Source organism: Silurus aristotelis, assembly GCF_946808225.1.
Source record: "Silurus aristotelis genome assembly, chromosome: 9".
In the NCBI taxonomy this organism is placed as follows: domain Eukaryota; kingdom Metazoa; phylum Chordata; class Actinopteri; order Siluriformes; family Siluridae; genus Silurus; species Silurus aristotelis.
In genome coordinates this window covers 29,019,452-29,043,907 of record NC_139582.1, presented here as the reverse complement: position 1 = coordinate 29,043,907, position 24,456 = coordinate 29,019,452, and the positions used below count along the sequence as shown (strand labels likewise).

At 39.9% G+C, this 24,456-nt stretch overlaps 1 protein-coding gene across 1 annotated transcript in view; it reads right to left on the bottom strand.

The window, feature by feature from the left end:
• LOC310731622 (B-cell receptor CD22-like) overlaps positions 1-24,456 on the bottom strand; it is a gene marked incomplete at both ends in the record, with an annotated part of 35,863 nt that overhangs the window by 7,085 nt on the left and 4,322 nt on the right. The window contains 6 exons of the mRNA XM_083551282.1: positions 9,014-9,283; positions 12,769-13,038; positions 13,139-13,357; positions 13,445-13,681; positions 16,830-17,099; positions 22,258-22,527. Coding sequence (XP_083407408.1) covers positions 9,014-9,283; positions 12,769-13,038; positions 13,139-13,357; positions 13,445-13,681; positions 16,830-17,099; positions 22,258-22,527 — 1,536 coding nt within the window. The remainder of the gene's footprint in view (positions 1-9,013; positions 9,284-12,768; positions 13,039-13,138; positions 13,358-13,444; positions 13,682-16,829; positions 17,100-22,257; positions 22,528-24,456) is intronic.

The window sequence follows — 24,456 nt, the reverse complement described above, 5'->3', positions numbered from 1 at the left end:
TGGCAAGATGGAAATCGGCCTGTAATTATTAAGGTCAGCCTGATCACCGCCCTTATACAGAGGAAGCACAACTGCTTCTTTCCAAGCAGGTGGAATCTCAGCTGTATAGAGGGAGAGGTTAATGAGGGCTGTTAGTGGAGCCGCAATGACAGGGGCAGCAATTTTAATAAAAAAGGCAGCAAGATCATCTGACCCAGCTGCTTTATTGGGGTCCAGAGCAGTCAGTTCGTTCAAGACATCCCCCTCTAAAACAGGCTGGATGGAAAAACTGTGAGGAGGTGCTAAAAGGTTGCAAGTATTAGAGGTTGCAGGGGCTGTAGAAATAGGGTTTAATGTCTTTGAAACAAAGCCAGCATTTATGAAGTGGTGATTGAATGCTTCAGCCATGGAGTTTTTATTAGTGACAACTATGTCATCCAATTTTAGGGACAATGGTATGGTCCGGGGTTTGTTTTCAAGTTTTTTTACCGTATTCCAAAAAGCTTTTGGGTTCGCGCCACAAAGTGTGAGCTGTTTTTTAAAAAAGCCAGCTTTAACCTCCCTCACCGCTTGTGTGGCCTTGTTCCTGATTTGACGAAATAAAATGTTGTCGTTAACAGAATGTGTCTTGCGTGCTCTGCACCAGGCTGTATTTTTTTGCTGAAGCAGAACCACTAGATCACGCTTAATCCACGGGCTGTTGCGGTTTTTTATACGCATCTTTTTGTTTGGGGCATGTTTGTTGATCACAGCAGTTAAAAGATCTTTAAACAACAACCATGCATCATTCACTGTAGGAATCAGACTGACTCTATACCTACTTAAATGATTCAAATCATGTAAGAAGGCTTGAGCATCAAAATTTTTCAGAATACGTTTAGTGGTGATTACGACTGGCTGTTTGACAGAAAGTTGTTTTCTAACACAGGCAATAAAACAGTGGTCGCTGAGATCATTGCAAAAAACACCCGATAGGTACATGTGTGGGGCATTTGTGAACACAACATCTATCAATGTGGCGTTGTCACAACCTTTTGGGTTATATCTAGTAGGTAGGTTTATGATTTGATGAAGGTTTAAGAAATCAAATTGTTGTACAACTTTCTCAGGGGGCTTAAGCATGTCCCATTTAAGATCACCAAGTATGATCAACTCGGACCTAGTGAAAGGCGCAAGAGCATTGCTCAAGGCCTCTAGGGTACATGCTGGTGCAGATGGAGGGCGATAGCAGCCAGCCACAGATAAAGAAAAACTGTTAGATAATTTCATGTTAAGAACAAGAAGATCATACTGTTTGGGTATAGACTTTGCCAGGGCTATACTACATTCAAGATATTCTTTAGTGAAAATTGCTACTCCCCCACCCTTAGATGACCTATCCTGCCGAAACAGGTTGTAACCAGATAAATACAGGTCAGGATAGAGAATAGAGTTACGCAACCATGTCTCAGTAATTACTAAAACATCAGGGTTAGAACTCTCAACCCATACTTTAAGCTGGTCCTGTTTAGATAATATGCTTCTTGCGTTTAAATGCAAAAACCCAAGGTTATGGCGATTACAAAAATCATCAAAGCATATATTATTTGAGGCCACATGATCCGTAGGGAAAACAACACCAGAAAGAACATCAGAAGAAGGGCCAGGGTTGACATGAACATTACCAGAGATCATAAGCAGTAATATAATCAAGGCCCGACAGAGCACAGCTGAGGTACTACAGTAATGCTGATTTGACAATACAGTTGCATGCAGTTTGTTAGGTAACGGAATAATATTAATGAGCTTTTTCATAATAAAACATGACAGCAGAGCCGGAGTAATGGAAAATCTGTCAGGCATTAACCCAAAAGTCCGTAATATCATTAAAGAGGCAGAGTCTCTATCATTTGAATAGACTTTGTCTGTTTTACTGCCTAAATAAGCAAGGCCATTTTGTTTGATTGCACATGAAGTAACGCAAGGAACTGAGAGACATGAAAAAATAGTTTGAGTATTGTTAGTGTTAAAACTGTTTTCACACTATCTCACACACATTCCTTTGTCCGTTCAGTGTCTATAGGATGTTAGTCGGTAAGGTAAACAGAGAGTCTTATCTGGGCTGGTATATCCTCTTGTCCAAACAGGAAACACTTTAGATCAGCTTTCTCCCCAATATGTGTGTGCGTGTTCGTGTGTGTGTGCGTGGACTGTATCATCCTGTGTATAAATACGTGTCTGCCACCTGCAATAAACTGAAGAGAGGAAACATTGCTACATTCTGTGTGCTGTGTATTTCTTCTTCCCTGATATCAGAAAGGCACTACAGAGCATCACAGGTCGTATGGAAAATCTCTCCATGAATTAAGTTTCGTTTTTGGGCATGATAAAAATCTAACAGTTTTGGTGTCAGAAGCGAGATACTTTCCGACAATATCCAGAGGGAGATCACGCATCAAGGTAGAATTTAATGTATTCCCTTGTTTGCGGTGATTGTCCCGTTTGCCAGCTATTAAGGCTGCATGTGTGTTCGTGTCTTGGTTATGCATTAATTTTTTAATTAGTGATAATTTCCTTTGGTGGGATGATTTCGTCGCGACATTGGTTTCCTCACCTTAGATGTAAGATGCAAGATTAGAAGACGTTTTTTACGGTCTGTCTAATATAGGCGATATTGGCTGAAGTATCCAAAAGAATCCACGATCATTTTAATATGCCTGAAAAAAAAATATAATAAAAAATTATAAATGAAAAATTAATTGTTTTAAGAAAAAAAACAAAAAAGTGAGAAAAGAGAAAAGGAACTAAAGAGAAAAGGAACTAAAGAGAAACGGACATTTTGAAAAGACTTTAAAATTTTTCAAAAGACTTCAATCTTGTTTTGGCTTTAAAGTCTATTTTTTTCTCCTAATTTACAAAATTTGTGATCCAATTGGAGAGACTGGATTACCTTTTTGTTTGAAGACTGTGATCTCCCTGGTGCCTGCGCAGCTGTATTGTCTGAGTGTTATGTGTTTTGTGTATTGTCCGTGTATTAAGTGTTGTGTGTCTGTTCTTTGTTCTGTGTAAAGAAGATGGGTCATAACATTTCTCGCTTACTGCCGGAAGAATATACCACAGATTTTGTGTATAGGAATAGTGCTGGTTTTTGGACTAATCCTTATTTAGATCATTTGGCATTATGGAGTGAAATTGTGTCACATCTAGATACTTTTCCATAGAGATTTACATGCTGCTTGAGGTTTCTGCTATGCTTCAGGTTAAGTTAACCCTTTATGCTCTGCACTGCAACAGGAAGTGGTGCATTCCAGCCTCAGCACTAAACTCAAGGAGGAGGTCCTAGGAAAAAGGGAACGTTCATCTATTAGGGAATAGATAGAGTTCCAATTTCATGTCCTGTAACTCACCTTTTGCCTGTGATGACACCGACTGGTACAAATTTATATCATAGCTTTACAATAATTCCAAACTCGCCTTTAAGGAAGAGATATGATGCACAAAATGGGAATGAAAAATTCTGTTTTTTTAAACCAATGTCTCACTGTTTTTCCTTCTGTCCTCATGCTCTCAACCGAGCCACAGAGGTCCTGCCTGATGAAGCAAATTTAGGTGAAGTTAACCCTAAATTATGGGCCTCTCACAAAGATGAGGCAGGTTTCATCCAGGTAAAACCGTATCATCCACTCATGAAAACACACCATCCGATTTTTGTTAAACAATATCCATTGTCAATAGAGAAGAATGTTGGCATTGCTCCTGTTATTGACAATTTATTGTCACAAGGTGTTTTGATCGAGACACATTCACCGTGTAACACACCGATTAATCCCGTCTTAAAGGAAGATAAAAAATGCTGGAGGCTAACACAAGATTTACGTGAGATTAATAAATGAGTTATTCCGTTAGCTCCTTTGGTGCCCGAAGTAGCTACCATTGTTAACTCTATACCAGCAACTCACGGATTTTTTACTGTGATTGATCTTTGTTCTGCTTTTTTCAGTGTCCCTTTGGCCTCAGAGACGCAGCCGCTTTTCGCTTTTACCTATAGGAGACGTCAATTCACCTGGACACGTCTTCCTCAAGGCTTTGTTGACTCGCCAGCCGTATTCTCCGCTGTAGCGCACTGAACTTTGGCTGATATCCACCTGCCGGAAACAACCTGCATTCATCAATACGCAGATGACATCCTTGTCACAGGACCGAGTACAGCTTGTGACTAGGTTTTCAAGACCTCTGACTGTGAAACAGATGCAGAGCTTCTTGGGACTGATGAACTACTGCCGAGCATGGATCCCTGACTGCGCACAGCATGATAAAGTTTGCGTAGTGCTATTGATCACAAAGCTCCTCCATCACATCTCATTCTGTGGTCTCATGAAATGACTGACAGTTTTGCTGCCCTCAAGAAGGCTGTACAGTCTGCTCCAGCTCTGGGTCTTCCGAATTATGCTGAGCCTTTTCACCTTTATGTGCACGAACGTGGTGGTACGGCTGCGGGGATCCTAGCCCAGGAACACGGTGACAGATATCGCCCTGTTGCGTATCTTTCCAAATTTTTAGACAACATAGCACAAGGGTTGCCTTCGTGCTTGCGTGCAGTGGCTGCTGCGGCTCTGATGGTCCGGGATGCTGAGAAAATGGTGCTGTCACATCCTTTAATACTGTACACCTCAAATCAGGTAACAGCTAATTTATACGACCTCAACAAACAACATATGACAGCACAACGTAGATCTGGTTATGAAACTACACTATTGGTAACGGAAAACTTAACTATTAAGCCTTCTTCTCAGCCGCATTCAGCTGTAGAAGCTCTGCGTGATCTGCTAGACGATATTGATTTAGATGGTTTTGATGATGCGCATGATTGCCTTAGACAAATTGAACGTGAGACCTCTTGTAGGCCCGATCTTCAGATACGGCCCTGGAAGAGGGGGATTGCTTATATGTAGATGTTCATGTTTAGAACCTTCTGGTGTGTATTTATGTGGATATGGGGTTGTAAGATTACCTGATGTAATAGTTGAAGCTAAATCATTCCCATACACATCGGCACAAGCTGCAGAATTGTTCGCACTTACAAGATCATGTCAGTTGTCTAAAGGTAAAGTAGTGACTTTATACACTGATTCTAAGGATGCTTATGGTGTTGTGCATGATTTTGCTGAAACATGGAAGCAAAGAGACTTTAAAACAGCTGATGGAATGCCCATAGCACATTTTAATCTCATAGGCGACTTATTAAAAGCTGTTCAACTCCCTGCCAAAGTGGCCATAGATTTTACACATACGCCACCTGTAGGAAATTTGAGGTACCTGTTGGTTATAGTTGACAGATTCACTAAGTGGCCAGAAGCATTTGCATGTGCGACAGAGAATGCTAAAACTGTTATTAAAATATTAACAAAAGAGATCATCTCTAGGTTTGGTATTCCTAGCGTGATTGAAATTGATAATGGCACACCTTTTGCTTCGAAGTTAAGACAACTTTTGACTAAAAGTTTAGCAATTGATTGTGATTTTAATATTCCCTATCACCCACAGTCAGCTGGAGTGGTAGAGAGAACAAACAGAACCATTAGCCATATTACTGAAGCCTGCATTGAAACAGGCCAAAATTGGACTGTTGTTCTCTCGGTAATACTCACAGAAATAAAAATAACCCTATCTTTAACAAAACTAACCCTGTCTCGAACAAAACTAATCCTTTGAAAGTTTTATGTTCTAACCTTATATGACCCCATGGGTCAGGAGACGCACTGGCATTTCTTTCTTAGGTAACCTGGAAGTGATGGTGGACGACTACGTTTCTGCCCTGGTTGAGAAATTTAATTCTATCAGTGCTGATGTTTCACTAACTCTTCCTCTGCCCACAGATAAGCCCACACACCCTTTTGTGCCTAATCAGCAGGTCCTGATAAGAAGTCTGACGCCCATCAAGGTCGGTGATCCGAAGTATCTGGGTCCAGCGACTGTCCTAGCTGTAACCAGAACTGGAGTTCTGACTGATTATCAGCCACAGTGGATACACGCAAGCAGGATCAAGACAGCACCCACTTAATCTATGCATTAATTGGTCTGTTGGCCTAAGAAGCCAGCCTAAGTGAGTGTTCAGGGCTGAAACAGTTGAGAGCCCACGGAAAGATCTTTTCTTTTTAGTAGAAAGGGGGCCACCTCCGGGGTGAAGATCAAACTCACTTGATTGTTTAGTTTAGCGTACCCTGATACTCGCTCTAGGTCTAAATTCTATAACTATATGTGCATAGATGTAACTAGACTCCGAATTTTTTTATTCTCTTTGAATACATTATTCAGAGAAGAAACTGTTATCTATACCTTATATCACTGTTAATGGACATACTGAACAAACAATGAGAAACAATGGTCTCATGATGTCTTGGAGAACGTGAAACAACTGCTGAACAAAGTTTTTGGAAAAGATTAAGAATTTGTTTACGAGTGTTGAACACTATTTTGTTTTAGGAATGATTCTTGTATGTTGTTGGAATTGTACTATGTATGTTGATGACGATGGTAAGACAGGCCATAAAGGCCTTGATTTGAGTGGTGATGATGAAGGATTATTTGCATGTAGGAAAAGAATGAAATGGAATATCTTTCAATTGGCAGTTTATGTCACAGGTTCTGTTCCCAGGATGAACATCCTATGTTTTGGTGTGTGATGCTAAATCATAAATGATTTAAAGTGGCCATTGTTAGTGTTAAAACTGTTTTCACACTATCTCACACACATTCCTTTGTCCGTTCAGTGTCTATAGGATTTTTACCATGTTAGTCGGTAAGGTAAACAGAGAGTCTTATCTGGGCTGGTATATCCTCTTGTCTAAACAGGAAAACACTTTAGGTCAGCCTTTTGTGTGTGCGTGTTCGTGTGTGTGTGGACTGTATCATCCTGTGTATAAATACGTGTCTGCCACCTGCAATAAACTGAAGAGAGGAAACATTGCTACATTCTGTGTGCTGTGTATTTCTTCTTCCCTGAATTCAGAAAGGCACTACGGAGCATCACAGGTCGTATGGAAAATCTCTCCATGAATTAAGTTTCGTTTGGGCATGATAAAAATATAACAGTGTGTGTGTGTGTGTGTGTGTGTGTGTGTCTATACAGTACAGTATATACACTCTACCAGTCAAAAGTTTGTACACACCTTTTTATTCAAAGGTTTTTCTTTATTTGTAATGTTTTCCACTTTGTTTATTAATATTAAGGACATTGAGGGGTTTTGCTGCCACACTTCACTGTTCTTGTGCTCTTGTGCTCTCCACAACAACGAGGATGCTGAAGTGACACTATTATTTTACAACTCGGATGGGAGTTGTGCCACGAGTGTGCACAGTCTAGAAGTATTGAAAAACATGTTTGTAACCCATTTGAATAACGAGCAGCCAACAGATTTAGCATAGCAACCACATAGCAACAACCTATGAGCCTCAAGCACACAATGATATCATTTCAGTCACAAATGCTAACATGTTTATGCTACTAACATGCAGAGGAAATTGTCATTTCTTAACATGATTTGTGACATTGATTATTAGAAATATAAAAAGTTTATATTACATATTATTCTCTGAACTGCATGTAACTATTCCTGCACCTGAATAAAATAATTTCTGAACAATGTGTTTTTGCATCTACTGACAATTTATATACTTAAAATTCATGCTTGTATTACAATTAAAATAAGGAACATATACTCTTTTGTTTGATTTAATTTCCTTTATGAGACGGTTAGGACTTGAACCAGGGACAATGGCTTCATAGTCAAACCATCTATAAGATGTGGCACAGAGGGGCATATGAACGTAATCAGAGATAGACTCAATGAAAAGGTGGAAGGTTTCATAATGTATTTATTATAAAGTAAAAAACAAGAATAAACAAAAAAGACAAGAAATAAAATATTAAACTGAAAATCTTCTTAAAGAACTCAAGAAGAGTTGTCCCAATGACTTTTTCTAGAAAAAAGCAGAGAAAAGCAAAATATATTAAAAACTTTTAAAGAGGCAACTTGAAACAATGCTGGGGACACGGGAAACAAAACACTATCAGTAGACCATACAACATTAAGAAGCAAGTGAAAAACTACCACAAAGAAGGACCTTAAATAGACTGTGGGAGATTGGGAACAGATGGAGACAATTGAGCATTTGGAAAGGGCAAAGGCGACATCTGGTGGTAAAAGTAAATAACTACAAATACAAAACCCCCTGAATCCTGACACTTGATATATAAACTCATACTCAGTCTGGTGAAGCAGGTACACTTACCGTCAGGGTGTCTTAATTAAGGACGTGGCTGCAGGGTTCGGTGTTGGCTCTTGACAGAGCTCTTAATATTCTAAATGGAAAAGATAAGAGAATGAAGAATGTAGTATGTGTGTTGCTAACACACACACACACACACACACACACACACACACACACACACACACACACACACACACACACACACACACACACACAAACAAAGACTGTGTACATACTTGCAGAGTATCATAATCTGGAGACATCGTCGTGAGCTGCAGTGTTGTGTACGTGTCGCCTTCAGGTGCCGGAGCCCTCTGAGAAAAAGAAACAATTTTCCAATCTTATTTTATTTACTTTATAGGATCTAGAGTTTGATGATGATAAAGACATAAATTACAACGGTCTCTCAGTACCTGAAAGTCAGTGTCTCTGTTTGCTATTCTCTTCCTCCTATTCACACAAATAACATAAAACACGGCTCTTCAATCTGTTCTTGTTTCATTCAGATATTTATATAATAAAATAGTTCAGTTACTCACATAATGACCAGAACAGCAATAAGAAGAAGGAGAAGCAGAGTAGGAACGAGTGCAGCAGTTCCCCATGCAACATGGAGCTTCCACACCTCATCACCTGAGGGAAAGAAAAGCTTTTATTACAGGTACAGAGACAAATATATTTTACTGCAGCAATGAAATCATCAAATCTTAATAACTACATTGCACCCAGTATATGGACTTTTCACTCAGTAAACACAACTAGTAAAACTTTACACGACACTTACGTAACACATGCAGGTGTATGGGTGTAGAGTTTTGACGTCCCAGCTGGTTGTGAGCAGTGCAGTAGTAGAGTCCACTGTGTAGGGAGCTAATTTTACTGATGCTGTAATTCTGGTTTGTTGTCAACAGGTTGTTTGTAGCTACTCTTTGCTTAAACCAGGAGTAGGTGAGAACAGGAGGGTTTGCATCACTGCTACAGCTTAAAGTCACTGAATCAACCTTCACTAGACTTTCAGAGGAATGAACCACTGCTATGATGTTTTTAGGGGAATCTGATCAGAAATACAACAACTAAATCAGCTGGTGTTGGTTCAGGATCAGCATTTGTTATATAAAAATAGATGTACTGTGTTTGAGAAAAGTTAAATCCACACTCACACACTGGAGAAGATCGGAGACTCTCGTGGCCTTCAACAGCACAGCTGTAACTGACCTCACCACTGACTGAAGCTACAGAGCAGGAGGCAGATTTACACTCATTCACCCGCTGTCCGTTCTTGTACCAGATGTAAGTGGGATTGTTAGACAGAGTGCAGGTGGTGTTACAGCTCAGCTCCATGTACTGATCAGTCCAGTCTGATACTGTAACCTTCAGATCTGCAAATTATAGAAAGTATGTGAGTAATTACTTTGCTCTCTATTCACTTTATTTAGTAAATATATACTTGTATAACTGTACATCACCTGTAACAGACAGAGCGACTCCAGGTTCTCCAGTGTAATCACCTTCATCAGTGTAGAATCTGAATCTGTATGTTTGAGCATCTGTCTCTCTCAGGTTAGTGATTCTCAGACTACAGTTATCCTGAGAGTTCTGTGTGTACTGCACTCGGCCCTGATACTCCTCACCCTTTCTCACATCTACAGGATCATCATCAGCCTTCTGTTTAATGAACCACACTGATGTTCTCACTGTGTGTTCTGCAGGGTGCGTATAAGAGCAGGAGAGATCAACCGATGTGCCTTTCAGAGCACACACATGATCAGGAGTGTAAGTCACACCCCAAAACGCCTTACTCATTACACCTGAAACATATAGAGAGGTAATAACTGTGGGAGGATCTTCTTTTGAAGCCTGGCATCCCATAATTATCATCTAGTTCTGGTCATAAATGTAGTTAAAACAGAAGATATTGAGTTTTATTTAGAAAATTAGGTGTCTTGTCAATTTTATTGGAAACTTGAGAGGGAGGAATCTGGACAGATTTACTCTGACACTTACACACTGGAGGAGAGCGACGTTCACTCTCATACGCCCTACAGGAGTAGCTGCCTTCATCATGTAGACTAGTCGAGTCGAGGACAATGAAGTTATCATATGTAGTTTTTAACATTTGGCCATTCCTGTACCAGTCGAAATTGTATGGACTGAGACTGCAGGTGAAACTACAGGTCAGTTTTACTTCTCTCTGTCCTTCAGGTTTAGGCTCCACCTTCACCTGCAAATCTACACACAATAATGTACAAAAACTCTGTAAATACTACAGACCTGTTATATATCATATTATACTGCAAAGTCTATGTGTGCATTATTACCTGTAACAGTTAGATGAACTCCAGATGGCGCTGATATCCAGTCACTGCTCTGTGTTTTAAATCTAAAGTTATAAACTCCAGAGTCACTCACACTCACATTTTTCACTGTCAGCGCACAGTCAGATGTCCAGATTATAACTCGTCCTGAATATTGTGGATCTTTACTCAGGTCTTGTGGTTCTCCTTCAGAGCTCTGGACTCGATACCACTCTCTCTGTGTGACACTGGAGCGATCAGGATTTGTAAATGTACAGGGGATTTTTACTGTAGATTCAGCAACAGCACAGAAACTCTGAGTGGGGAAAGTTACACTGGGCTGAGCCTGAACTCCTGGAACAAACACACACACACACACACACACACACACACACACACACACACACACACACACACATGAAGCTGAAATTAAAACGATGACACATACACTGATCAGGAAGGTGTTACTTTAGACTTTACCACTGATGCTGCTGTTTTTAGTCACACAGAGCGATTGTACCAAAATCATGTGAAAATGACATGTAAAAATAGATCTCAGTTTGAAACAGTTTACAAACTTCCTCTTGGTTTGAAGAATATAAACAGTACAAATAAACGCACACAGATGAAGAACGGTGGAGGATACTAATATATTGTTGTGTAAAATACATGCCTAATATACATCGAGTTTTTTGTACATTCGCATGTTTTCAGTAAAAGTTGCAATAATTCGTTTAGTTTCTTGCTCTGTAACTCCTGATGTTTACTCTACAGCACCATACAAAGGATCAATCTTGCACACAGACTGAAAGGATACAGCAACGACATAATCGCACAGAAAAACAGTAAAAAGAGCTGAAATATATGAGAAGTTTACCAGTCAGTAACACGAGGATTGCAGCTGCTGCTGTAATGTTTCTCGCCATTCTGCCTTCAGACAGACGTCACTTAAAGATCCACCAGGTGTTGAATTTAATGCAAAGATTTCCTTGGAAATGCTTTCAAGAAATGCTTTCAAGAAATCTTACACTTTTAATAAACAATAACTTTCTCACTTAGTTTGTTCCTCCTTCACCCGTACTGTATTTGTGAGCACCAGCAGTAAAGATTGTGATTATCAGTCTGTTTCAGCTCAGTCTCTTCCCCTTTTGATGCATTAAAACAGAAATACATACGGTTAACACCCCTTTATTACTCTGTCTTTCTTTCTGTTGTGCTATGAAATGGCGTCTCTATAACTGATTTGATTTTCAGAATTAAGGTTGGAATATTTCAAATATCATGAGAACGATTTAGTGATACATTAGCAACCATGTATCTAATAACATCATAACAACCACCAATAATATTATGGCATTATATATATGGCACTTGAACAGTTTTAAACACAGTAATTAACTGAATCAGAAACAGATGTCTAGGGGGCTTAAAACTGGGTAAGGAACAGCCGAACTCTGCTACAAAGGTGAGGTTGTGGAAGACAGTCTCATTTTGCACGTCATACACCTTTGCAAGGTTACGTATGTCTGAGATCAAATCAATTTCTCTTCCTCCATAGGCGTAAAAAAGTCTAACTCAGATGTATTTATGTGTGCAGAGCTTTACAAGTGTTTTGCCAGTCGAACTCGTCTGTAACAGTTTCTCCAACCAACCAATCAGACCAACCAATCAGAGGACGGAAAAATGCTGACGCTATTCTGGGCCAGCGAGCTGCCCTGTGAGGCAAATATGAACTCTGATTGGTTAAAGAAACAGACCAATTTCTAATATTCTCTAAGGTAAAAAGGCCAGTAGTACTGATTCTGAAGGCTCTGGGCAGATTAGATTGACATGGCAGCACACAGAGTCTGAAATCTGATTGGACAAAAAGTCTAACATCCTCATACACGTACTGAAGCAGTGCAGCCGAGAGAAACGCTACGAAATGAAGAGAAAAAACTGTTGGGAATAAATTAAAACAATTTCATGGAACAAATATTAGAATTTAGGTGGTAAATGTAGGTCAGTGCTTCTGATCGTGTTTAGGCCAGAAGAGAAGGCTTTGATGGCCCTGATGGCCCACCACTGGTAAAACCTCTGCAAAGAACTAATAATTAATAACTACATTGCACCCAGTATATGGACTTTTCACTCAGTAAACACAACTAGTAAAACTTTACGTGTGTATAAACAACTTGGAGATATGCTGATAGATGAAAATAATCTTTCAGCTTCAGGGTGAAGCTACAGTACACATGACACTTACCTAACACATTCAGGTGTACAGGTGCAGAGTTTTGCCGTCCCAGCTGGTTGTGAGCAGTGCAGTAATAGAGTCCATTGTGATTGGTGTTGATGTTGCTGATGCTGTAATTCTGGCTTGTTGTCAGCAGTGTGTCTGTAGATTCTATCTGCTTAAACCAGGAGTAGGTGTGAACAGGAGGGTTTGCATCACTGCTACAGCTCAGAGTCACTGAATCCCCCTTCATTAGGTCTCCAGATGGATGAACCACTGCTCTGGTGTTTTTAGGGGAATCTGTATAGAAATACAACAACTAAATCAGCTGGTGTTGGTTCAGGATCAGCATTTGTTATATAAAAATACTGTGTTTAAAAAAAGTTAAATCCACACTTACACACTGGAGAAGATCGGAGACTGTCATGGCCTTCAACAGCACAGCTGTAACTGACCTCACCACTGACTGCAGCTACAAAGCAGGAGGCAGATTTACTCTCATTCACCCGCTGTCCGTTCTTGTACCAGATGTAAGTGGGATTGTTAGACAGAGTGCAGGTGGTGTTACAGCTCAGCTCCATGTACTGATCAGTCCAGTCTGATACTGTAACCTTCAGATCTGCAAATTATAAAAAGTATGTGAGTAATTACTTTGCTCTCTATTCACTTTATTTAGTAAATATATACTTGTATAACTGTACATCACCTGTAACAGACAGAGCGACTCCAGGTTCTCCAGTGTAATCACCTTCATCAGTGTAGAATCTGAACCTGTATGTTTGAGCATCTGTCTCTCTCAGGTTAGTGATTCTCAGACTACAGTTATTCTGAGAGTTCTGTGTGTACTGCACTCGGCCCTGATGCTCCTCACCCTTTCTCACATCTACAGGATCATCATCAGCCTTCTGTTTAATGAACCACACTGATGTTCTCACTGTGTGTTCTGCAGGGTGCGTATAAGAGCAGGAGAGATCAACCGATGTGCCTTTCAGAGCACACACATGATCAGGAGTGTAAGTCACACGCCAACGCGCCTTACTCATTACACCTGAAACATATAAATACGTAATAACTGTGGGAGGATCTTCTTTTAAAGCCTGGCATCCCATAATTATCATCTAGTTCTGGTCATAAATGTAGTTAAAACAGAAGATATTGAGTTTAATTTCGAAAATAAGGTGTTTTGTCAATTTTATTGTAAACTTGAGGGGGAGGAATCTGGACAGATTTACTCTGACACTTACACACTGGAGGAGAGCGACGTTCACTCCCATACACCCTACAGGAGTAGCTGCCTTCATCGTGTAGTCTAGTCGAGTCGAGGACAATGAAGTTGTCATTTGTAGTTTTTAACTTTTGGCCATTCCTGTACCAGTCGAAATTGTATGGACTGAGACTGCAGGTGAAACTGCAGGTCAGTTTTACTTCTTTCTGTCCTTCAGGTTTAGGCTCCACCTTCACCTGCAAATCTACACACAATAATGTACAAAAACTCTGTAAATACTACAGACCTGTTATATATCATATTATACTGCAAAGTCTATGTGTGCATTATTACCTGTAACAGTTAGATGAAATCCAGATGGCGCTGATATCCAGTCACTGCTCTGTGTTTTAAATCTAAAGTTATAAACTCCAGAGTCACTCACACTCACATTTTTCACTGTCAGCGCACAGTCAGATGTCCAGATTATAACTCGTCCTGAATATTGTGGATCTTTACTCAGGTCTTGTGGTTCTCCTTCAGAGCTCTGGACTCGATACCACTCTTTCTGTGTGACACTGGAGTGATCAGGATTTGTAAATGTACAGGGGATTTTTACTGTAGATTCAGCAACAGCACAGAGACTCTGAGTGGGGAAAGTTACACTGGGCTGAGCCTGAACTCCTGGAACAAACACACACACACACACACACACACACACACACACACACACACACACACACACACACACACGCACACATATGAAGCTGAAATTAAAACGATGACACATACACTGATCAGGAAGGGTGTTACTTTAGACTTCACCACTGATGCTGCTGTTTTTAGTCACACAGAGCGATTGTACCAAAATCATGTGAAAATGACATGCAAAAATAGATCTCAGTTTGAAACAGTTTACAAACTTCCTCTTGGTTTGAAGAATATAAACAGTACAAATAAACTCACACAGATGAAAAACGGTGGAGGATACTAATATATTGTTGTGTAAAATACATGCCTAATATACATCATGAGTTTTTTGTACATTCGCATGTTTTCAGTAAAAGTTGCAATAATTCGTTTAGTTTCTTGCTCTGTAACTCCTGATGTTTACTCTACAGCACCATACAAAGGATCAATCTTGCACACAGACTGAAAGGATACAGCAACGACATAATCGCACAGAAAAACAGTCAAAAGAGCTGAAATATATGAGAAGTTTACCAGTCAGTAACACGAGGATTGCAGCTGCTGCTGTAATGTTTCTCGCCATTCTGCCTTCAGACAGACGTCACTTAAAGATCCACCAGGTGTTGAATTTAATGCAAAGATTTCCTTGCAAATGCTTTCAAGAAATGCTTTCAAGAAATCTTACACTTTTAATAACTTTCTCACTTAGTTTGTTCCTCCTTCACCCGTACTGTATTTGTGAGCATCAGCAGTAAAGATTGTGATTATCAGTCTGTTTCAGCTCAGTCTCTTCCCCTTTTGATGCATTAAAACAGAAATACATACGGTTAACACCCCTTTATTACTCTGTCTTTCTTTCTGTTGTGCTATGAAATGGCGTCTCTATAACTGATTTGATTTTCAGAATTAAGGTTGGAATATTTCAAATATCATGAGAACGATTTAGTGATACATTAGCAACCATGTATCTAATAACATCATAACAACCACCAATAATATTATGGCATCCAATGAGAAAGATGCCAACAACCCCTGGAATACAGAGGTAGCCAAATTGGTTAGCATAGCAACTAGCTAACAACACCATGGAAAGCACCTGGAATATTATGGCAACCAACAAGCAAAATGCTAACAAACCACGGATATACTTTAGGAAACACCTAGCAATAACCAAATCTGTTTAGCACAGCAACCACCTAGCAACACCATAGCTTACACAGCCTCATCATCAGACATAATATTAAAAACAATGATTATAATTTAAAAAAGACAGAATAAGTACAAACTTGTGACTAAGAATGTAAAACTACCCTTTGGCTCTCAATTCTAACACTTGCACTGTTTGAAACACATTAATTAACTGAATCAGAAACAGATGTCTAGGGGGCTTAAAACTGGGTAAGGAACAGCCGAACTCTGCTACAAAGGTGAGGTTGTGGAAGACAGTCTCATGTTGCACGTCATACACCTTTGCAAGGTTACGTATGTCTGAGATCAAATCAATTTCTCTTCCTCCATAGGCGTAAAAAAGTCTAACTCAGATGTATTTATGTGTGCAGAGCTCTACAAGTGTTTTGCCAGTCGAACTCGTCTGTAACAGTTTCTCTCTGACCAACCAATCAGAGGACGGAAAAATGCTGACGCTATTCTGGGCCAGCGAGCTGCCCTGTGAGGCAAATATGAACTCTGATTGGTTAAAGAAACAGACCAATTTCTAATATTCTCTAAGGTAAAAAGGCCAGTAGTACTGATTCTGAAGGCTCTGGGCAGATTAGATTGACATGGCAGCACATAGAGGCTGAAATCTGATTGGACAAAAAGTCTAACATCCTCATACACGTACTGAAGCAGTGCAGCCGAGAGAAACGCTACGAAAATGAAGAGAATAAACTGTTGGGAATAAATTATAAGAATTTCATGGAACAAATATTAGAATTTAGGTGGTAAATGTAGGTCAGTGCTTCTGATAGTGTTTAGGCCAGAAGAGAAGGCTTTGATGGCCCTGATGGCCCACCACTGGTAAAACCTCTGCAAAGAACTAATAATTAATAACTACATTGCACCCAGTATATGGACTTTTCACTCAGTAAACACAACTAGTAAAACTTTACGTGTGTATAAACAACTTGGAGATATGCTGATAGATGAAAATAATCTTTCAGCTTCAGGGTGAAGCTACAGTACACATGACACTTACCTAACACATTCAGGTGTACAGGTGCAGAGTTTTGCCGTCCCAGCTGGTTGTGAGCAGTGCAGTAATAGAGTCCATTGTGATTGGTGTTGATGTCGCTGATGCTGTAATTCTGGCTTGTTGTCAGCAGTGTGTCTGTAGATTCTATCTGCTTAAACCAGGAGTAGGTGTGAACAGGAGGGTTTGCATCACTGCTACAGCTCAGAGTCACTGAATCCCCCTCCATTCGGTCTCCAGATGGATGAACCACTGCTCTGGTGTTTTTAGGGGAATCTGTATAGAAATACAACAACTAAATCAGCTGGTGTTGGTTCAGGATCAGCATTTGTTATATAAAAATACTGTGTTTAAAAAAAGGTAAATCCACACTTACACACTGGAGAAGATCGGAAACTGTCGTGGCCTTCAACAGCACAGCTGTAACTGACCTCACCACTGACTGCAGCTACAGAGCAGGAGGCAGATTTACACTCATTCACCCGCTGTCCGTTCTTGTACCAGATGTAAGTGGGATTGTTAGACAGAGTGCAGGTGGTGTTACAGCTCAGCTTCATGTCCTGATCAGTCCAGTCTGATACTATAACCTTCAGATCTGCAAATTATAGAAAGTATGTGAGTAATTACTTTGCTCTCTATTCACTTTATTTAGTAAATATATACTTGTATAACTGTACATCACCTGTAACAGACAGAGCGACTCCAGGTTCTCCAGTGTAATCACCTTCATCAGTGTAGAATCTGAATCTGTATGTTTGAGCATCTGTCTCTCTCAGGTTAGTGATTCTCAGACTACAGTTATTCTGAGAGTTCTGTGTGTACTGCACTCGGCCCTGATGCTCCTCACCCTTTCTCACATCTACAGGATCATCATCAGCCTTCTGTTTAATGAACCACACTGATGTTCTCACTGTGTGTTCTGCAGGGTGCGTATAAGAGCAGGAGAGATCAACCGATGTGCCTTTCAGAGCACACACATGATCAGGAGTGTAAGTCACACGCCAACACGCCTTACTCATTACACCTGAAACATATAGAGAGGTAATAACTGTGGGAGGATCTTCTTTTGAAGCCTGGCATCCCATAATTATCATCTAGTTCTGGGCATAAATGTAGTTAAAACAGAAGATATTGAGTTTAATTTCGAAAATTAGTTGTCTTGTCAATTTTATTGTAAACTTGAGGGGGAGGAATCTGGACAGATTTACTCTGACACTTACACACTGGAGGAGAGCGACGTTCATTCCCATACGCCCTACAGGAGTAGCTGCCTTCATCATGTAGACTAGTCGAATCGAGGACAATGAAGTTGTCATTTGTAGTTTTTACCTTTTGGCCATTCCTGTACCAGTCGAAATTGTATGGACTGAGACTGCAGGTGAAACTGCAGGTCAGTTTTACTTCTCTCTGTCCTTCAGGTTTAGGCTCCACCTTCACCTGCAAATCTACACACAATAATGTACAAAAACTCTGTAAATACTAAAGACTTGTTATATATCATATTATACTGCAAAGTCTATGTGTGCATTATTACCTGTAACAGTTAGATGAAATCCAGATGGCGCTGATATCCAGTTACTGCTCTGTGTTTTAAATCTAATGTTATAAACTCCAGAGTCACTCACACTCACATTTTGCAGTGTCAGCGTACAGTCAGGTGTCCAGATTATAACTCGTCCTGAATATTGTGGATCTTTACTCAGGTCTTGTGGTTCTCCTTCAGAGCTCTGGACTCGATACCACTCGCTCTGTGTGACACTGGAGTGATCAGGATTTGTAAATGTACAGGGGATTTTTACTAAAGATTCAGCAACAGCACAGAAACTCTGAGTGGGGAAAGTTACACTGGGCTGAGCCTGAACTCCTGGAACACACACACACACACACACACACACACACACACACACACACACACACACACACAGACAGACACATATGAAGCTGAAATTAAAACGATGACACATACACTGATCAGGAAGGGTGTTACTTTAGACTTCACCACTGATGCTGCTGTTTTTAGTCACACAGAGCGATTGTACAAAAATCATGTGAAAATGACATGTAAAAATAGATCTCAGTTTGAAACAGTTTACAAACTTCCTCTTGGTTTGAAGAATATAAAAAGTACAAATAAACTCACACAGATGAAGAACGGTGGAGGATACTAATATATTGTTGTGTAAAATACATGCCTAATATACATCATGAGTTTTTTTACATTCGCATGTTTTCAGTAAAAGTTGCAATAATTCGTTTAGTTTCTTGCTCTGTAACTCCTGATGTTTACTCTACAGCACCATACAAAGGATCAATCTTGCACACAGACTGAAAGGATACAGCAACGACATAATCGCACAGAAAAACAGTCAAAAGAGCTGAAATATATGAGAAGTTTACCAGTCAGTAACACGAGGATTGCAGCTGCTGCTGTAATGTTTCTCGCCATTCTGCATTCAGACAGACGTCACTTAAAGATCCACCAGGTGTTGAATTTAATGCAAAGATTTCCTTGGAAATGCTTTCAAGAAATGCTTTCAAGAAATCTTACACTTTTAATAAACAATAACTTTCTCACTTAGTTTGTTCCTCCTTCAGATTGTGATTATCAGTCTTTTTCAGCTCAGTCTCTTCCCCTTTTGATGCATTAAAACAGAAATACATACGGTTAACACCCCTTTATTACTCTGTCTTTCTTTCTGTTGTGCTATGAAATGGCGTCTCTATAACTGATTTGATTTTCAGAATTAAGGTTGGAATATTTCAAATATCATGAGAACGATTTAGTGATACATTAGCAACCATGTATCTAATAACATCATAACAACCACCAATAATATTATGGCATCCAATGAGAAAGATGCCAGCAACCCCTGGAATACAGAGGTAGCCAAATTGGTTAGCATAGCAACTAGCTAACAACACCATGGAAAGCACCTGGAATATCATGGCAACCAACAAGCAAAATGCTAACAAACCACGGGTATACTTTAGGAAACACCTAGCAATAACCAAATCTGTTTAGCACAGCAACCACCTAGCAACACCATAGCTTACACAGCCTCATCATCAGACATAATATTAAAAACAATGATTATAATTTAAAAAAGACCGAATAAGTACAAACTTGTGACTAAGAATGTAAAACTACCCTTTGGCTCTCAATTCTAACACTTGCACAGTTTGAAACACAGTAATTAACTGAATCAGAAACAGATGTCTAGGGGGCTTAAAACTGGGTAAGGAACAGCCGAACTCTGCTACAAAGGTGAGGTTGTGGAAGACAGTCTCATGTTGCACGTCATACACCTTTGCAAGGTTACGTATGTCTGAGATCAAATCAATTTCTCTTCCTCCATAGGCGTAAAAAAGTCTAACTCAGATGTATTTATGTGTGCAGAGCTCTACAAGTGTTTTGCCAGTCGAACTCGTCTGTAACAGTTTCTCTCTGACCAACCAATTAGAGGACGGAAAAATGCTGACGCTATTCTGGGCCAGCGAGCTGCCCTGTGAGGCAAATATGAACTCTGATTGGTTAAAGAAACAGACCAATTTCTAATATTCTCTAAGGTAAAAAGGCCAGTAGTACTGATTCTGAAGGCTCGGTGCAGATTAGATTGACATGGCAGCACACAGAGTCTGAAATCTGATTGGACAAAAAGTCTAACATCCACATACACGTACTGGAAGCAGTGCAGCCGAGAGAAACGCTACGAAATGAAGAGAATAAACTGTTGGGAATAAATTAATACAATTTCATGGAACAAATATTAGAATTTAGGTGGTAAATGTAGATCAGTGCTTCTGATAGTGTTTAGGCCAGAAGAGAAGGCTTTGATGGCCCTGATGGCCCACCACTGGTAAAACCTCTGCAAAGAACTCTGTGTGTGTGTGTGTGTGTGTGTGTGTGTGTGTGTGTGTGTGTGTGTGTGTGTGTGTGTGTGTGTGTGTGTGTTTGTGTCTGTACAGTACAGTATATACACTCTACCAGTCAAAAGTTTGGACACACCTTTGTATTCAAAGGTTTTTCTTTATTTGTAATGTTTTCCACTTTGTGTATTAATATTGAGGACATTGAAGTTATGCCAAATGTGGAATTATCTGGTCAATATAAATGTGTTAATTAACCCAGACTATGCTTTCTATTTATTCAAAATAAATACAAACTCTGAAGAAAAAACACAATGAATAACAAAGAAACAACAAGCAAACTGAAACATGGATCAAGGGTACAAAACCATGGAGAAGAGAAAAAAGTTTCAACATACGCTGAGTCTAAATACAAGTCTTAATTATCCACAACAGGATTCAGGTGCACAAAGAGACATGTGACAGGGCCCCTTAATGTGCAGTGGCTGATAGGAAATGTAGTTTGTAACAAAAGAAATAATTAAAAAAATTTTTACAATTATAAAAATTATAATGGAACTAAAACATAAATGTAAAATAAATATATATTATGAATCTAAATTCCCTTAAAAAAATTTTTTTACCTGAAAAAAGATTTCTTAAGGTAAAGGTATACTTTTAAAGCACTACAACACACTACTGAAGCATAAATACTGCTGTTCTGATGAAATGCCAAAGACATTTTTCTTCTCCTGTTCAGTTTAAATACAGAAAAGAGCATTCACATCTGTCTCAGCTCTTGCTTTTTCTGGGGACGTGCTGGATTTTGCTGTAGATCAGAGATGAATCATCTGTCATAAGCCTATGGAACAAAAAGAGGTGACTTAAAGACACGAATAATGCACATCTAATCAGTCAGTTAATGAAGTAGCCTGAGCAGCAGAGTTAGTGTTGGTGTAATGATAATGATTTGCTCACTGGGTGGCAGCAGTGCTCCTACGAATATTCACAGCAGCGTACTGAACATTCTCCTCATCTGTGGTGTCTGGAGGAAGTCTGGGTGACCGAGACCGTCCCTGGCTGTGGGATTGTTTAAAAACAACACTAGCGTAGGCAACATTCTCCTGATCATATGAGGTGACTCTGTGTCTGTGGTTTGAGGCTGGAACATTGTCATACACTGGAGCAGGCTGACGTTGAAAAAAGGAGCACAGAATTAAGTTTCAACTTGAACACGATCAAACAGTCGCTCCATTCAGTCACACTCACCTGTTCACCCTCGGCAGTGCTGCTGCGTTTATTAGCTGAGCTCGACTTCCGCTTCCTGAGGAACGCCAAGCACATGTTCATGCTAATGATAAATCGTTTTTTTCAAAATAATTAGTATGTTTGCAATTTACATACCACATCCACAGAGCTCCTGAGAGGAGTGTTACTGCCAGGAAGACAACCAGACCCACCACGCTGAACTTTAACACTGTGTTCTCTGAACCTTCAGAAATAAATCCTAAAAAAGATGATACACCATTTCATTGATATTTTTTCATCTGCTTCATAGAGCTATGTGACAGTGTTACAATGCACTTACCTAACATATTCAGGTGTACGGGTGTAGAGTTTTGCCGTCCCAGCTGGTTGTGAGCAGTGCAGTAGTAGAGTCCATTGTGATTGATGTTGATGTCGCTGATGCTGTAATTCTGGCTTGTTGTCAGCGGTGTGTCTGTAGATTCTATCTGCTTAAACCAGGAGTAGGTGTGAACAGGAGGGTTTGCATCACTGCTACAGCTCAGAGTCACTGAATCCCCCTCCATTAGGTCTCCAGATGGATGAACCACTGCTCTGGTGTTTTTAGGGGAATCTGTATAGAAATACAACAACTAAATCAGCTGGTGTTGGTTCAGGATCAGCATTTGTTATATAAAAATACTGTGTTTAAAAAAAGGTAAATCCACACTTACACACTGGAGGAGATCGGAGACTGTCGTGGCCTTCAACAGCACAGCTGTAACTGACCTCACCACTGACTGCAGCTACAGAGCAGGAGGCAGATTTACTCTCATTCACCCGCTGTCCGTTCTTGTACCAGATGTAAGTGGGATTGTTAGACAGAGTGCAGGTGGTGTTACAGCTCAGCTCCATGTCCTGATCAGTCCAGTCTGATACTGTAACCTTCAGATCTGCAAATTATAGAAAGTATGTGAGTAATTATTTTGCTCTTTATTAACTTTATTTAGTAAATATATACTTGTATAACTGTACATCACCTGTAACAGACAGAGCGACTCCAGGTTCTCCAGTGTAATTACCTCCATCAGTGTAGAATCTGAATCTGTATGTTTGAGCATCTGTCTCTCTCAGGTTAGTGATTCTCAGACTACAGTTATTCTGAGAGTTCTGTGTGTCCTGCACTCGGCCCTGATACTCCTCACCCTTTCTCACATCTACAGGATCATCATCAGCCTTCTGTTTAATGAACCACACTGATGTTCTCACTGTGTGTTCTGCAGGGTGCGTATAAGAGCAGGAGAGATCAACCGATGTGCCTTTCAGAGCACACACATGATCAGGAGTGTAAGTCACACGCCAAAACGCCTTACTCATTACACCTGAAACATATAGAGAGGTAATAACTGTGGGAGGATCTTCTTTTGAAGCCTGGCATCCCATAATTATCATCTAGTTCTGGTCATAAATGTAGTGAAAACAGAAGATATTGAGTTTAATTTCGAAAATTAGGTGTCTTGTCAATTTTATTGGAAACTTGAGGGGGAGGAATCTGGACAGATTTACTCTGACACTTACACACTGGAGGAGAGCGACGTTCACTCTCATACGCCCTACAGGAGTAGCTGCCTTCATCATGTAGACTAGTCGAGTCGAGGACAATGAAGTTATCATATGTAGTTTTTAACTTTTGGCCATTCCTGTACCAGTCGAAATTGTATGGACTGAGACTGCAGGTGAAACTGCAGGTCAGTTTTACTTCTTTCTGTCCTTCAGGTTTAGGCTCCACCTTCACCTGCAAATCTACACACAATAATGTACAAAAACTCTGTAAATACTAAAGACTTGTTATATATCATATTATACTGCAAAGTCTACATGTGCATTATTACCTGTAACAGTCAGATGAACTCCAGATGGCGCTGATATCCAGTCACTGCTCTGTGTTTTAAATCTAATGTTATAAACTCCAGAGTCACTCACACTCACATTTTTCACTGACAGCGAACATTCAGATGTCCAGATTATAACTCGTCCTGAATATTGTGGATCTTTACTCAGGTCTTGTGGTTCTCCTTCAGAGCTCTGGACTCGATACCACTCTCTCTGTGTGACACTGGAGTGATCAGGTTTTGTAAATGTACAGGGGATTTTTACTGAAGATTCAGCAACAGCACAGAAACTCTGAGTGGGGAAAGTGACACTGGGCTGAGCCTGAACTCCTGGAACATAAAACACACACACACACACACACACACACACACACACACACACACACACACACACACACACACACACACACACACATGTGAAGTTGAAATTAAAACGATGACACATACACTGATCAGGAAGGTGTTACTTTAGACTTTACCACTGATGCTGCTGTTTTTAGTCACACAGAGCGATTGTACCAAAATCATGTGAAAATGACATGTAAAAATAGATCTCAGTTTGAAACAGTTTACAAACTTCCTCTTGGTTTGAAGAATATAAACAGTACAAATAAACTCACACAGATGAAGAACGGTGGAGGATACTAATATATTGTTGTGTAAAATACATG